This window comes from Anopheles cruzii, chromosome 2 (assembly GCF_943734635.1).
Source record: "Anopheles cruzii chromosome 2, idAnoCruzAS_RS32_06, whole genome shotgun sequence".
NCBI classification, from domain to species: Eukaryota; Metazoa; Arthropoda; class Insecta; order Diptera; family Culicidae; genus Anopheles; species Anopheles cruzii.
In genome coordinates, this window is record NC_069144.1 from 16,295,466 (window position 1) to 16,311,257 (window position 15,792).

Below are 15,792 nucleotides of genomic sequence, written 5' to 3' on the forward strand. Positions count from 1 at the left end.
TCACGGTTTTTCTTAATTTACACAACCCCCATTGCAGGTCGATGTCGCCAACCGGAGAAAGAAGTAAACCAAAGGCATCACGAACAACGAATGGCAAGTGGCTCCCGCTACACGCCAAAATTCAAAGAATTCATGGACGGAGCTCCGAGTGCCTTGGGGTTCCATGAAAGAGACAACCGAACCGAACAAGACGAGTGTGAATTGGTGAATGTGATCCGACGACACGCGTCACGAAGGATTCGCGCGAGGGTAGCGATCTCTGCCACCATTTTCGCGGATAGCACAGCACTCCAATTTCGCGTAATTAAAGGATTACAACTTCGGAGAGTGAAGTGCGAGAGGTCGGTCTCGGTCGGTCGGCCCGGGCGGGTTATCACACATCGCGAAACACCGTTGTGATGGTGTTTCGTCCACAACGTCTCCCATCGCATGCCTCCGCGACTTCTTGTGTGTGGTTGTTGATTTTCATCGGTCCCTATCACGCTCCCGAAACCGGTGAGAAGCTGTGAATGAGGTACTGCAGGGCTACGAACCGCAACGGTCGCAAAGCAAAACTTGTGTGGTTGAAAGCCAAAGCGCCGGTGACGAAGACGAAGACAAACGTGCCACTCGGGCGTTCCGGAGCGGGGATATGTGCCGTTGCCGTAATGCGAACCGCGACTGCTCCGTTTGCCGATTTCCTTACGAAATCCTTACGACGCCATTGTACATTCCGTTGAGTACAATGGAATTTTCAGCGTCAGATCAGCGTCTCAGGTGACCTCCAGGAGGGCGGGGAGCACTAGACAGGGCACTTCAAACGAGGTGCGAGGTAAGCTTCAAGCGCCAAGGCAAACCCTAAGACTCCACTCCGTTTGGCGCCCAACGCTCGGAAGCTCATAAATATCTTTTAATTAAAATGCAAAATAACGGTCTGCTGCTCACGAAGGCGCAGACAAAACTTGGCTGTGTGTGTGTGTGTGCTGTGTAAGCATCTTCGGGTCCGTCGAAAGTCGGAACGCCCTCCCTTGTAAGGGGCAGCAAGTAGTGCCCTGCTCCGATGTCTCACTCGCTGTTTACGTTTCGGATGGCTTACTGATACCGATCCCTGCGTGTCGTAAATTGAATTGTCCTTCGGGAGCAGGCACCAAGAGGAAGTGGCCGTGCGGGCGACCCCACCACCCCCGGGGAGGTGTCCAGCAAAACAGAGCTTCGGCGTCCGTACTGCTGCTCGTTAAGATGGCCGTCCGTGATATGGCCCCCGGAGGTCGGCCCCATTCCTGCCGGGGCGAGGAGATCGTTTTATTTTTCTTCGCTTCGCCCACAGACGATCACCCCGGGCCAGCTTTGGGGTTGTAAAAGAGTTTAATTCTTGTCAACCTGCCGGCGCTGGCCCTACGCTGGACTCGAGCAGGTTCCCCTAAGACGCCATTTTAGTGCCGTCGTCGTCGGTATGGTTTTCTTTGGAATTGTTTTACCGATTTTAGGATTCGATTGCATTTAATCGTCCCGCTGCTGCCCGGTGTACCTTCCGGGGGGATGGTAATCGTCTCCTCGAACGCCCCAACTGGATGTTGTGTTGGCCAACCTGAACCTTCGGTTGGCCTTTACCTTCCGTAGAGACCCGCAGTTCATCGGGGTCCGCAGGCACGTGGTTTGGCTTGAAATTAAATTATGCTCCTCGAAGAGATAAGAAACCCGGAATGTTTGCTGTGAGCTTTGCTGGCGGCGTACTGGTGATCAATTATCAAATTTATGCGCCGATTCTTGCGGCAGGATTTGACCATTCGTAAATGGCGTTCGCCAACTCTTATCTTATCTTTTCTTTATGGAAGTCACCGTCATTTTTCCTGCTCTTAAACGACGGCTATAGAGGGAACTCAAAGAATGTCTCAATAGCCAGATAGTTCAGTCAACCTTTATGTTAAAGACATCACATCATTTAAGGCAGGCCTGAAGCAATCCTGTTTATTAATATAATTATTACTTTTATTAATGATGCTTATTATCCATTTATTTTTCAGATACCATTTGAAGTCCTAATTTTAGCGGCTGATTCTTGTTGAATTTAAAATCTCTATTACAGCTCATTCGAGAAAAAATGACTTAGAACCGTCTTCAGACGACTCTAAGGGTACTAAGCTTGAATTTTAAAAGCGCCACAACTCGCCTGTAAACAGCTTGCGGCTCTTCATCTTGACTTCACACAATCACTTCACTTCTATTGATTAAGAACACATTGGGTGCACACGCGTAATTGCTATCGAAACCAAGCGGTCTTGCCATGCCACGGTGGCACGACCGAACGAACGAACGAACCAACGGGAGCCCCAGACAGCAGATAGCAGGTTGTAAAAATTCAATTTTTGCTCGCACAGTTATGAAAATTCAATTCAGGCTCCATCAGCGGGTGTACCTCGTACGCTGCCACGTGGTGTACCGTTGAGTGAGCTGGCACTGTTCTAGCGTACGTTCCGCATGAGCATTTCGCATAAGTGGACATAAATATACGGGAGTACCGTCTGGATGAGATGCAGATCGAAAGAAACGGGAAGTATGTCGTACTCTATAAACGGCTACGGTACGTACCGTGCACGCTAGGTTAGGAAGGTTAATGGTAATATGCAGCCGGAGAGGCACACGCAAGGGAACGTATTAAGCTATTCGACATTCTATTATTACTTCCTTTGTAGGGCCCAGCGATTGGGCCAATGTGATTAGCGTGACAGAGTGTAAAGCATTTGTATCTGTTTTTGAATGTCTTACTAAGAGCTCAACTTGATCGCTAGAGAGATCGCATCGCATAGCCCCACAGTCCTACGATCCGAGCTAACCTCCGTGACACCGAGTTAAGTTCTGAATTTAATTCGACGCCCCTCTTGTTGATTTACTTTAAGTTGAAAAGTCAAACCCGTTTACACAGCCAGTTAGTTTGGCCGACCCAGGGTGGGGTCGGCCGAGAGTGCAGAGTGCAACAGATTGGGGTTACGAGGAATTGGCATGACTCCCGAGCCAGTGCTAACTGCGCCGGGCAGCCGTTTACGATGCTCCAACATAAAGGAACAAGTAATGGACATTTATGAGGCAAAACTGGCAACGAACGAGCGACGACGGCAGCGACGACCACGACGATTGAAGAGTCCGAGCGCTGAGGGCGTCGGTTTGCTGAACAATTCGATTTGTGGGTTGTAAGGAAAATAGAAGCACAACCGAAAAAAAAAACACCAGGACCACCGTCCAATTGGAAAGGACAAACAATGGAGCATTGGAGCACGGAGTGCCGGCGAGTCGGGAAAGCATACCGGTCGTGCTACGAGCGACTGGCATTCCCGGTCGGTCGGTTCCACGGGAAATGTGTGCCGGAATGCCGGTGGTGATAAAATGTGCATCTTAGCTGGACTGGTTGGCTGTAGGGTTACAGGGGGTTGGGTTCCTCGGAAGGCATGTAAAATTATTTTGAAACGTTTCCCCCGCTCGGGCTCCAGGATACTTCCGGATGCGGGATTTCCTGCCACCGCCGGGAAGTTCGAGAAATGAATTCTCTACCCCTATGGATGATCCTTTCGGAAGGCAAAGACCTCTTTCCCAGGAACAAGCGCGGCATCGTTGAAAGTTAAGGTATAAGAAGGAATGTTTCGGTCTGAAGCCCCCCCCGGTACCGCCGGGAACCGTTTCACACAGCGAACTGTAAGCCGATGGCGATTGCTTGCGGTCATTGTTTCGTGGCGGAGTTTTGGTGCCATGTTTCATGTGTTTCTCAGATTGTTAATCCTTTTTTTCACAATCACTTGCAAACGTTTCCAACAATGCCCAAAGTGAATGCCATACTTGATTCATATTTTACTTATAAATTTTAAACTGTGCATTTTATATTGAAACTACCAATTTTGTAGCTAATTCTTTCGTCCTCATTACTCGACAGCTTGCTTTCCTAGGCAAACCACTAGATTTGATTATCATTTGTCAAACTCCGTGTCGTGGCCTGCGCCGTGCATAAATTTAAACATAAATCAAGCTCACCCACCCGAATCGCCAGTGTGCCGGTCTCGGCCATCACCGCACACAAATGATATAATTGTGAACAAATGGCTCACATAATGCGACGCGCTTCAAAGTTTTCCTGGCGAAAGTTTGCGCCCAGCACACGCTTTTCGCGCCGATGCTCCGATGCCGGGCTTGAAAATCGCATCCTTCTGCCCGACCCGACATCACTGGACTGGTCGGTGTGTGATAGCGTGCCTGCGTGTGGTTGACCGAAGGACTTCCTTCATCCCGGGCGCCCGAGCAGCCAAGTGTCAAGCGCTCGGTGTGTGTGTGTGTGTGAGTGCGCCCGGACTCCCGACCCGTCCGAGCACGACCATCCCGATCGGTGTTTGGGTGAAGTTTTCGGGAAAAGTTTCGCCATTCCCTGCTGCTGGCTGCTGTTTTCACTCCCACACACATGCTGCCTGCCAGTGCCAACGATGATTTGAGTGCGGTTAAAGTCCGGCCTCACCTCATCCAACTATCGTCAACATGGACGCACCGTCTTTTGGGTGCGGTTCCCGGGCTTTTGATTCTGCCAAAGTTTTGTCTGGCAGGCCGGGAAAAACGGGAAAAGCCAACGAGGCACACACAGTGGTGTAAGCCTGTGGATGGACACCACACAAATCAGCCATCACCAGGCGCCTCCATTCTAAAGCTCATTAGACACTCACTGAACGTGAGGATGACGAATGCATTAGACGTACACACGGTTTGCGTGACAAAGTTAATCCATATGCGGTAGCCCGGATCGGAGGCTAAGCTCCTGCTGGCACTATTTGGTCCCGTTTGGGTCGCTGGTAGCCAGCGAGATATGGAGTACCGGGTCTAATGAAGCTTCATTTTTGCCGCTGATGAATGTGACCATAATTTATAATTGGTGAACGTACTTTATAACTCCCGAAAAGGATGGCTCCCAGCGAAGGGTGGAACTAAATCGAGAGTATTATTTGAGATTATTAAATTTTAATGACAAAATGGTTCAAAACGTTTGCCGTTCGGTTTAAGCCCGGATGAAATGCTTACTAAATTCTCTTGAAACGAAAAGAATCTTCATTCATCCAAGAAGGCCGTGCCGTAGGCTTCGGTCCCGGCACCGGACACTGTTGCCAGTGTCAGTGTGTTTTTTTCGCCCACTTGATGCGAAACTTTTTCCACCGTTCTCTCACGGTAATGCCTTTCGAAAGCTCAAAGATCACAACCTTAAGACCCGCGGGCACTTCCGAGCAAGATTCCGGTTCAGGGCACAGAGAGCGAAAGCAAAACATAACGAACTTGTGTGTGTGTGTGTTTGTGCAAAAATGAAAAATGACAGCTTGCACCGGACTTTACCGTCTCGCTTCTCGTTGATCGCAGTTCACGTTTTTGCGATAAATCCCAACAATATCTTGTGCGGTGCGGTGCGATGGAGCTTACGCTCGGTTGGTCGGTTTATTAGTTCAGTGAAGTGTTTCAAGCTTTTTGCACTTCGAGATACGCTCACAAGCGTTGGTGTTCGTTTCGTTGAATCGGTTGAGTGGGCGGCACAGAAAAAAAACCCATTTGGGGTTGAAATAACGAAACTAACTGAAAACACTCGACACTTTTGAGTACGGTAGTGGACTACTGGTGCACAGTTGTCCCAAGGACTGCTGGGATCATTAGTTAGAAAGCAGTGCAACCTAGGGGTATAGCTAATCTGGTTCAAAAATAAACACTTAGGTGAAGCGTCTAAGATTAGGTCTTCGGAAGCGTGCTCAGGAGTGTCCTTTGAAATCTGCAGCCACAAGGACTGGTCACATTTTTTATGCTCAATATAATTTTTCATTTACTTCAAAATACGGGCAAAGGGTTTATTAAATAAGGATCCATCCATTTAGTTACAATGCTAAATTGCTTACGATTTTTTTGGTTTTAATAAACTAAAGAACCTGCCGTCTGCCAAAACTTCGTTAGATAGCCATTGTCAATTTATCACGAAAAGACCGAAATAATTGCATTGCCAGGCGCGCAGACAAACGATGTCCTGGGCGCCCATTCAGCAGTTATCCTACGGCCGTGTTGCTTTGCAGAGGGATTGTACAGCTGAAAGATGGTCAACCACGTCGACGACGAAGATGGGCAGACGGTAAGCGAGAGATGCAGTCAAGCGTAACTGGAACGCAGCCAGACTGCGGTGTGGCACTCTCGGTGGCTTCCTGGTCATCCCGTTTGCGAAGGTCCCAAGATAAATTAACGCCTGAATTCTGATGCAAACCACCGGCGACTGGCGGTGGTTGCGTTGGTACGGCTCACGTTCGACAACGGCTTCGACGTGGACCTCGGAGCGGAGCGCGCACGTACGAGTTCGCACGTTTCCCGCCATTGGGGTCTCGGTGACCAGCCGTGGGAGTTTAGGCGGACAAGAAGTAAATTTTAATTAATGACCCACTCGGGAGAGCGAGAGCGAGAGGAGATTAACTGCAGCCTGTGACACTGTGGCCGTGCTGTGACCGGAGCCAGATGTGCGGACCAGATGTGCGGACCAGACCTGCTGACCGAAGCCTGGCACAGAGGCGAAGCGCCGCAGCTGCTGACTACTACTACGGAAGATCCTCCAACGTGCGGTTCGGTTCCGAATCTGAAGTGATTAATAATTTATCAACTCTAAGCGTTAACATTGGCAGCTGTTTCGTGTGTGCGATACGGGACCTGGAATGTGGAGCTTTCGGACTACGGCTCTCAGGGAACCGGCACTGATGTCGTCGTCGTCGTTGTCGAGACGGCAGCTCCGGTTGAGAATTTGTCTACAGAAGACGATGGCGATGTCTTGGCATCGGTCCGGTCTTTTGCATTCCGATTATCGGGAAGATCAAACGGCGGACGGTACGAGATTGTCAATCACAAATCGGAAACGAATGCGTATTTATTCTCATCCTGTCATCCTTCCCCAAACCAGGACCCCATGAGCTGCGCTTGGTTGCGGTTATTGAATTCGAAGTCGTTCGAAGTCCTTTTCGGAGTCCGTTATTGGGCGTTCGGTGATTCCGGATCCAAGATTTATAACTTATCATATCCGATTCGTTCTCTCACTTGATTGAGAGGCGTACCTTGGGCGAGCTTGTGTGTGTGTGTGTGGAATAAATGCATAATATTTCAATAAATTTCTTATTCAATTATAGGATTACCGTGAGCGCTGCAGGAGGGCTGCATTGGGTCCTGGCCACCGAGGCGATCGAGCTTTGCTGCATAATTGATTTAATTAGAGGAGCAGATTTAAAGGCAGCTCAGCTGCTAATAACTTTGGCCGACCCCTCCGGGTCTTCAAGTGCACTCAAGAGAACGTTCTCCGGTACGTCCGTCCCGTTTTGCAGTTTCCTTCCCCTTTTTTCCGTGGGGCTCTCAAAAATGTTGCCACAAAAACGGAAACACCTCTATCCTGATCCGGCATGCAAAACGGGTTCGAAGCCGATTTAATTTCACCAGGGAAGCAAAAGCACCCGACGGACGGAGTGTGCTCAAATGCTTCGCTTCAAATCTTGCTCCAAAAGCTCAAGATCTTTTTTTTTGGCTTGAGGATTGCTCCGGCAACCAAAACGTGCACGGAACACAATCTGCATCGTACATTATCCGGCGGTGAACGATACCGAGCAAGTTTCGCTTCGGACGTGAGCACGCCTTCGTTGGGTGAGGAAGGCCACCGTACACGCTGCTCAGTGCTTTCATATGTTGCGCTGTGCTCAACAAAATCTTGCGAAACATAAAACTCACGTACCGATCGAGGTGTACGCATTTTGGGGGGAGTGCATCGAACGGTCGGCCAGGATGTGTCCGGTGACATCGATATGCAGTCGTACTGCGGGTGGCCCCAACACTCGCCCGGCGGCACAGCAAAAGGGAATTCGATTATTGGCGAAGGTCAGGTCGGCTGGCAGAGTGCTCAGCCAGCTTCATCAATTACTTTGCATAGCGATGCCAGGAAACGGGATTTTCGTAAGCGACGGAAATAAAATTATGAACATCCTGCAATGCAGCACTCATTGTGGTGCACTGTGGTGCGCTTCTTAGACCAAGACCGTCGGAAAACTTACCAGGTCCGGGATTTTCTCTTCACACGGGACGATAAATTACGACCATCACTGTTTCCGTTCGGCACGGCCCGTCAGTTGGGCCGCTGTGTCCCGGTGAAATACGATTTGGGAATTGGGCGTTGTAACACGAGCGTCATTACACACCCTACCGTTGTGCCGAGGGTAGTAAATTTCGAATGTGCCATCGATTTTGGGCAATCGAGAGTAGTCTTGCACCCGAACCGGGGACCCATCTTGTGTCGGATTTCCCTACTGCCGCACGGAATATGGCACAGTTGGTCCTGTGCGGTCCTACAAACACACATGCACACACAGGTGACAGGATTGGCATTCCTTCTGTTGCTGCACTCCTCCCCGGGGGTGTAATGAATTGAAACCCGGCCAGAGACTGACTGCGGGCTGGCCAGTTGTATTTTCGATTAGAATCCCTAGGACGTGTAGGTCGCAGTAGTTTAAAGTGGGCGACCGATGCAGGGTGGTCGTGGATAGTTTTTTAACTTAATTTAATTTTATTGTAAATCTAATTCACAATTTATAGCAATCATGTTAAACTTCAAAGGATTTCTTGAAGGCGTTTCAGACATTGCTAATTACAGGCTATTCGGTAATTAAAATTAAATTACACATTGCAGATTAGATGAGAAATTTAACATTTTTCTCCTAATCGAGCAAAATTGGATCCATTTGCTTGAACCGATTGAAAGTCACGCGTGGCCGTGGTTGGTCGCTTCCACCAATTCCCCACCGATTCCCCTTTAAAGCGCTCTTTCATAATGGCGAAAAGGATAATTTATTGCACTGCTGTTGGAATCTCGGCCGTGTCCGTACTGATTGGGCAAATGGGCAACTATTGAAGATTGGAATGCGTGGCCAGGGCGTCCATTGTTGTTGCGAATTGATGTTGCAATTTAATAACGCCAATCGAAGCTGGTTGTGTAATGTTTGCCTAACTGTAGCAGCACACTTATGCTGTGCCGAAGGGCGAACAAATAAAACACTTCAATTTGGATACTTTAAACACTCGGCCATCGGCTAGCCAACCAAAACTGCCGAACGTAGCCGATTTTAGTACACACCGCGTCTCTCTGCCTCTCTCGCGTGCGCGCCCGATTGCACTGCTGGCTGCTGCTGTAATGCTGTGGGCCACTGATTCCATCCGATTTTACTAACGTCACTGGAGTGCCGGCCGATAGTGGAATTCGAATATTGGACCAACGTTTGCACTTTAATTTTTGATTCTAATTGATTGAATAACGGCAGCAGATTGGGGTTCCAGTGCCGGGTGTGTGTGTGTGACCGGGCAGGACTGCGGCGATAAGTCAACTGTGGTGTTTACTGTTTAGTTTTGGGTCAGGTTGAGAGCAATTATGAAATTAAATTCGGTTTTTCCAGGGAGTAACTTAGTTTGTATCGAGCCCCGTGCAATCGGAACACTTGATGTAGGTATGTGTTTGGAATAATGGAATCGGTTTAATTATGGCGTGATGAATTGGAAACGGTTTGCTCTTCGAACCGGGAATATAATGAAAACCATTTTAAGTACGCTTTACACGGTTCTTTGAGAGTTATGTAGTGATCGTATTTCGTGCCGACCAGGCCCAGGCAACGACACGAAAATTATATCATTGAGCCTGGTGCTTAACTCGAAATCGATATTGGTTGGTTGGGCTCTCGAGTTATGAGGGATCCAGCAGAGGGTCTGAAATCCGATTATTGAACTTCGACAAAGCGCGCATGTATTTATTTATCATCAACATTACCCCCCAAGAGCACCCAAATTTCCCAATTAGCTGTAGTTGATTTTTGCGACGGCAGCTTTGCACCGCCAAACTTCTGACGGATGGAACGGGAAAAATTGTTGGCAAAATTCTACCGACCAACAATGGTGATGTAAATGTAAAAATGGCTACGGGTAGCGAGATGCCGAAAGTTTCGAGAGCACAAAACTCAGTTTTCCATCATTTTCGTGCTCGGTTCCGGAAACGAAAAACGGTCCGAAACCAATTGGCACAGCGCCACTCGGCAACCCGCAAGCTTGTTTGGTCGGGACTCTTTCGGAGGTATCAGGTTTGGAGGCTCCGGCAGTCGAAAGTAATTGATCATTAACCATCCAATTAGAAGCTCGACCACTTTCGTAAGTGGCGTGCGGCAAGCATCGATTAACTTTTGAAGATGTTTATACACTCAAGGAACTGACGGAACGGAACACCGTTCCCGTTGGGCCCAAACCCCGACACAAAAGCATCAGCTGTGAGTTTCGTTCGAATTTATATATATTTTTCATAATTTTTCTTACTGGTATATTTTATTTCTTTATACAAATGATCGATTTCGTACAATGCATAACTATTCACATGTAAACTCCCCACCAACTCTCGCTCAATACGCTCCGCCGATTGCTGGAGGCTTCCAACTTTTGCTTTTCGCTATTGTTTTGCTGTTTAGGGGTTTGCCTTTCTGCACCTTCATTGTTTTGGTTTTGTTTTAATTGTGTGTGTGTCCGTCCACTTCTATCGTCTTCGTTCGAGTTCTACATTCTAGCGCCCTAAACCTGAACCTTTTACGATCGGATGCAGCATTCGCGGTTCGGTTGTGCGTTCTCTCTCTCCTCTCTCTCTCTCTTTCTCTCCGGCATGTGGTGGCGACATCGAACAATTCACACAAATAGGTACACACAGACACAATTTCCGGCGGGGACAAACATTTGGAGCCACCCGGACGCGGCACACACTTATATGCATTTATATCTAGATTTGCTTCTTTAATGTACACGTCGGTGTTGGTTCAATTTGCGCGAATTCGCGCCATCCTGACACGCACGATACGTTCGGCCGACCGAGGAGCTCTAGGCGGATGGTTCCTTCGTGTGAAAACCCAAAGGGGGGTAAACTCATATACTGGGGCCACTCGCGAAGCTTCTTATTCCGTGTTTAGCTACGTTTAAATGTTGCCTGTTTTTCCGGGGGCTATCTCCCCGGTTTGCTACAGTTCTGCTTTTGCCCCCTCGCCGAGCTTCGGGCTTTAGCTTTTTACAGTGGCGTTTACAAGTTTCAACAGGTTTTGCGTTCCCTTTTTGGGGGCGAGCCATGTGGCGTGTCCCTCTTACATATTGCATGGTTTCGAGTTTGCCGTCACGCTCATCGGTGACCTAGTAGCGTATGTGTGTGTGCGATGAGGTGACAGAATAGCGGTGCTTAGACCGTTTATAGGGACGCGCGTCCGTCCACCGTCCGAGGCTGAAGCTGAAGCGAGACATCGAGGAAGTAAAAGGTGTTTCGATTAACTATTTTCCGCAGTTCCGGGCGTTCAATATTTGGTGGAGGATCGTTTATCACGTCTGCGTCGCATGAGTGGTCCGTGAGTCTGTGAGCCTGCGATAGCGATATGCAGGAGGTATAGGTTTCAGGACCCCGTGTCCCCGGGGGGTGGTTAAATAGTTTAGCAACAGCGTTTTTACAATGACCGGCTCCGTTATGCAAGGATGTTTTCGGTTTTCCTTTAAATGTTTGCCCTTGGGCAGCTTTCTTTTATCATTGTAACCCTTGCGTGCGCTTGTGAGCTGTTTCACTTCCGTTTTCGTCTTTTGCGTTGCTTTGTTTGCCCCGTGTGTGTGTTTGCATCTTGTTTTTTTGCCCGGGGCCCGAATGGAAGCCTTTTGGTATTTTATTTTGTTTTCATTTACAAACCCGTTTTGCCTGCGTTTCGGAAGTGGTGTTCTAGCCGCTCCACGTGACTTGGCCAAAGATAAAGCGAAGCGCACAGGAAAACGCGAGTAAAACGTGCAACGGTACAATAAACGGAAGGGTGATTTTACTTACGCTTCGAATACTGCCTTGGCGCTTGACCGTCTGTCCCCGGGGGGCTCACCTCACTGACAGTGTTAATTTTCTCGACACCCAAATCGTGCACGTAAACGCAACCACAAGTTGACCGGTTTCTGTTGAGTGCTCGGTTCCGCACGGTTCGCGAATTCGGAATTGGGGCTCGGGTTTTGAACGTAAAATTGAATATTTCTTATTCTCCCTCTTTTATTCAACAAACATATGCGAAGGCGCACACTCTATCGCACTCTCTCTTTCTCTCTCTCTCTCTTGCTCTCTCACTCTATCCATCGTCGTATCCTTAAACCAATAAGTAAATAAATATAATAGCGAAAAAACACGAATTAATATATAGGAATATGTGTTTTTTCCTTACACGGGCCACCGCCAATCGATGCCCTGCCCCCTCTCGTTTTATTGGCTCCGACCTCTGGCTCTCTCTCTCGTGTTTTAATTGTCCATTTCTCCTTCTTCTTCCTCTCATTCTGTCGGGGCCTCTTCTCTTAACATTTTTATCACAATTTTTTTGTATTTTATATACGGCGTGGAAAATGGTGAATGACAAATGAAAGCGACAAAACAAAGGGATGCGTCGGCTGGTTGGGCGTGTGGGAAGGACAATCGTGCGTAGTCGCCGTAGCCGACAGCCTGCCAGGTAGGACTGCCCTCGGCATCGGCGGCAGATTGGTGGCAGATTGATGAGACCATATGATAGGCGGCGGATGGTGAAGCGGTGAAGCGAAAAAGGGCAGCGTCGCAGGACCACAGACCAGTCTAGGCGCAACTGTTGGCTGTCATCGTGGGGGTGGAGGCGATCAGCAGCACCGACGGTATCGGAGTCGTCGGTGCCGTACTTGACGACACCGGCACGGTGCTGTACTTGCCGCGGTGCCGGCTCTGGGCCAGCTTCAACAGGTAGATGATGCCCACGGCGAACGCTAGGCCGCCGATCAGCGAAATAATGAACAGATACAGTGTTGTCAGGTAAAACGAGAGCGGCCGGGCCGCGGATTCCACCGGGGTCGGTTCCGGTTCCGGTGCGTAGCGGTTGCTAGTCTCCAGTTCCGGCTCGACCACCACTGGCTCGTCCGAGGTTGTGGGGACGTGCGTCGGTTCTGTGGAGCCCGCCGGCTCCGTGCTGCTGCTGGTGGTGTCGTTGGTGGTGGTGGTGTCGTTGGTGGTGGTGGTGTTGGTGGTGGGTTGGCGAGTGCACACACACACATAGCACGCACCCTTGCGCTGGTAGCCGAAGCGGCAGTTCAGCCCGCAGTTCACGTCGCCCGGGCAGAACATGGAGCGCTCTTCGTCGCACACCGGGCAGCACTTGCCGGGGACGTGGCGCTGGGGCTTGCAGTTTAGCGGGCGGCAGGACGAGACCTCGCAGCGTGGCTCACCGTTCACGCACCGGCACGGCGTGCACGGGGTCTCGTTCCAGGTCTCGCCGTCGACGAACACCCGGTCCGGGAAGTTTGCCGAGCGGCAGACCTTCATCTGCTGGCAGAGGACGTGCGGGCAGCAGCTACCGGGCTGGCCCGTCGTGCCGTCCCCGTCGACATTGGGGAAGTAGTTGGGCGGACAGCTCGCGTCCCGGCACACCCGGCACACGCACTTCGGGCAGCAGAGCTCGTGCAAGTCGACGCCGGATCCGGGTGCGGCCCCACCGTCCAGCAGCTCGTCGGTGGCGTCGGTCGCGTACGGCACCGCACGCTTCCACAGGTGGTGCCTCTGGGCCCGGGCGGCCTGCAGCTGGTTCTGGTGCAGGAACACGTGCGGGGCACTCGGGATGATCTTGATCGACTCGTGCGGATGGTTGTTCATGGCGATCGAGCGGCGCTCGCGACGATCGGCGGTTGGCGGCGCCTCCGTAGCTGCCTCATCGCCCCGCGCGTACAGCCCGTTGCCCTCGCCGGCAAAGTATTCCGCCTTCGAGGGCATGTAACTGTCCGCGGGGCAATCGGAAGGACATTGCACCGCCTCGCACAACCTGTCCAGATCTGGAACGACACCGGAGATCAGGAGAAAAAGCATCCGATTAGAATGAGTTACCGATGAGATGAGCGTTACATCTGCATGGTCGAATGGTATGGTCGGGTAGACGGTAGACGGTTGTCTACTCTCTAATCAGTACACCATAGAGCCATGGAGTCCACAAAGGGGCTGAAGGGCAAGGATTACTATCCTTCGAGCACGATAGCGGTTCTCGGGCTCAGATCGTTGTTCAACATTTATCATGCCGTTCGGAAAGCGGAGCCGATCGCGTGGCTCGCGGAAACGGAAGAGCAACGGGAAACGAGAAGGGTAGCCGATGGGATACTTCACCGGGAAGCCCGATCCTCTGAAACCGCGCGGATCATCGAGAAATGAGAACGAAATGAGGCGTAGCGACGTACGCTGGGAGCAGCTAGTAGTAAATAAATTATGGCAGGATGTGTATTTAATTCATGCGTGCTTCTGGAGAGTAGGACGATTTTGGGCAACTTCCTTATCATTTCAGTGACGTCGTGACCCGCAAGCTATCGAACACGATCGGTTGGAAGCAGCCATCGCTCCCCCGGCAGAACATTATTACGTAGGGCAAGCGACTGTGCGGCCAGGATATCCACTGCCGGTGGTCCGGCGTGTTCAACCGGAAGCTGCGCTTCCAACGGATCCGCAACATCGTCGGAACGCCCTCGCATCGACGGAACCCTCGGCCTGTACTTATTCCTAAACATTTTCTCTTAGTGGCTCGTCCGTAGATCATTCGTCTTGCTGCTTGCAATTAATCGCTTTCGAAGCGAAAGACCTTACCTATTTCGAACCCTGACAAAGCATCAACTTGAATGCAAAACTTTAAGTTGGTTCTTAATACGACTCTGGCAGTTCTAATAACAATAAATAAAAAAAAATCTCTTAAAACCGCAAAGACCGTCGTTAAAATGTTCTTCGCTCAGTGGCTGAACAGCCAGTGGAGCTCTCGTTCAAATAGTTGAACGACGTATTTTCTGTGGTTGCGCTTTAAACGTATTAGGTCTAGGTGTTAATTCGTGCGGTTTTACAATACATGGCACTGCTCACTAAGTATAACGAATATTTTTGAAATGAAATATGTGTTTGACAGATACTGTCATTACGCATCTAACGCAGTATAGATTGTTCTGTCAAAGTGTAAACAACACATGTTTTAAGCATCTGAAAATGTCTAGTTTTGTTCCGGATAAAGTGTTTTTGCGGGGAGTACTTCTTCATTACTTCAATATGAACCCGACCCCACATCGCAAAACCGGTCAAAAACTATCTCGAAAATGTCGGATGGGAACTGTTACCCCACCCGCCTTATTCTCCAGACATTGCTCCTTCGGACTACTATCTGTTCCGTTGCATGAGCAACGATTTGGCAGCACAGCGGTTCACTACTTTTGAAGGTATAGAAAAATGGGTCTCTGACTGGATCGCTGATAAGGATAAGAATTTCTATCGACACGGAATCGAGGAATTACCCGAAAGATGGGAGAAAGTCGTCGCTAACGACGGGCAATACTTTCAATAAGTTAGTTATACGTTATGTTGTTGTAATTAGGTTATAAATATTGAATAAAAACCGCACGAATTAACACCTAGACCTAATACAATTGGTCCTCCTTAAGCAAACCCTGGCAACATATGGCAGGATGTTGGATAGCTTCGAAGGCTTCAAAAACTAGAAAGCCAACAGAAACAGTCCATGCGCAATTTGTTACCGGTTGGTAACAAATTGCGGGTAACGAAATTAACTCGAGCGAGCCAAATGCGTCCGCCGTTGCTTCGGGTCGTGAATGGGGCGCTGCGATTGAAACTGATCGATGTTGATGAACCCGCCCAACCCAGTCCGGCCACCCAAACCGTTGACGGGGATTTAACAAACCGTCCGTTTTTTGTTCTGGTTTGTTGGTCCATCCCTA

General features: G+C 49.7%; 1 protein-coding gene across 1 annotated transcript in view; it reads right to left on the reverse strand.

Moving 5' to 3' along the window:
* Nucleotides 1-10,350: 10,350 nt before the first annotated feature.
* The window catches only part of LOC128277340 (uncharacterized), an 89,551-nt gene continuing 84,109 nt past the window's right edge, over nt 10,351-15,792 (reverse strand). The window contains exon 2 of the mRNA XM_053015787.1: nt 10,351-13,866. Coding sequence (XP_052871747.1) covers nt 12,647-13,866 — 1,220 coding nt within the window. The 3' untranslated portion in view covers nt 10,351-12,646. The remainder of the gene's footprint in view (nt 13,867-15,792) is intronic.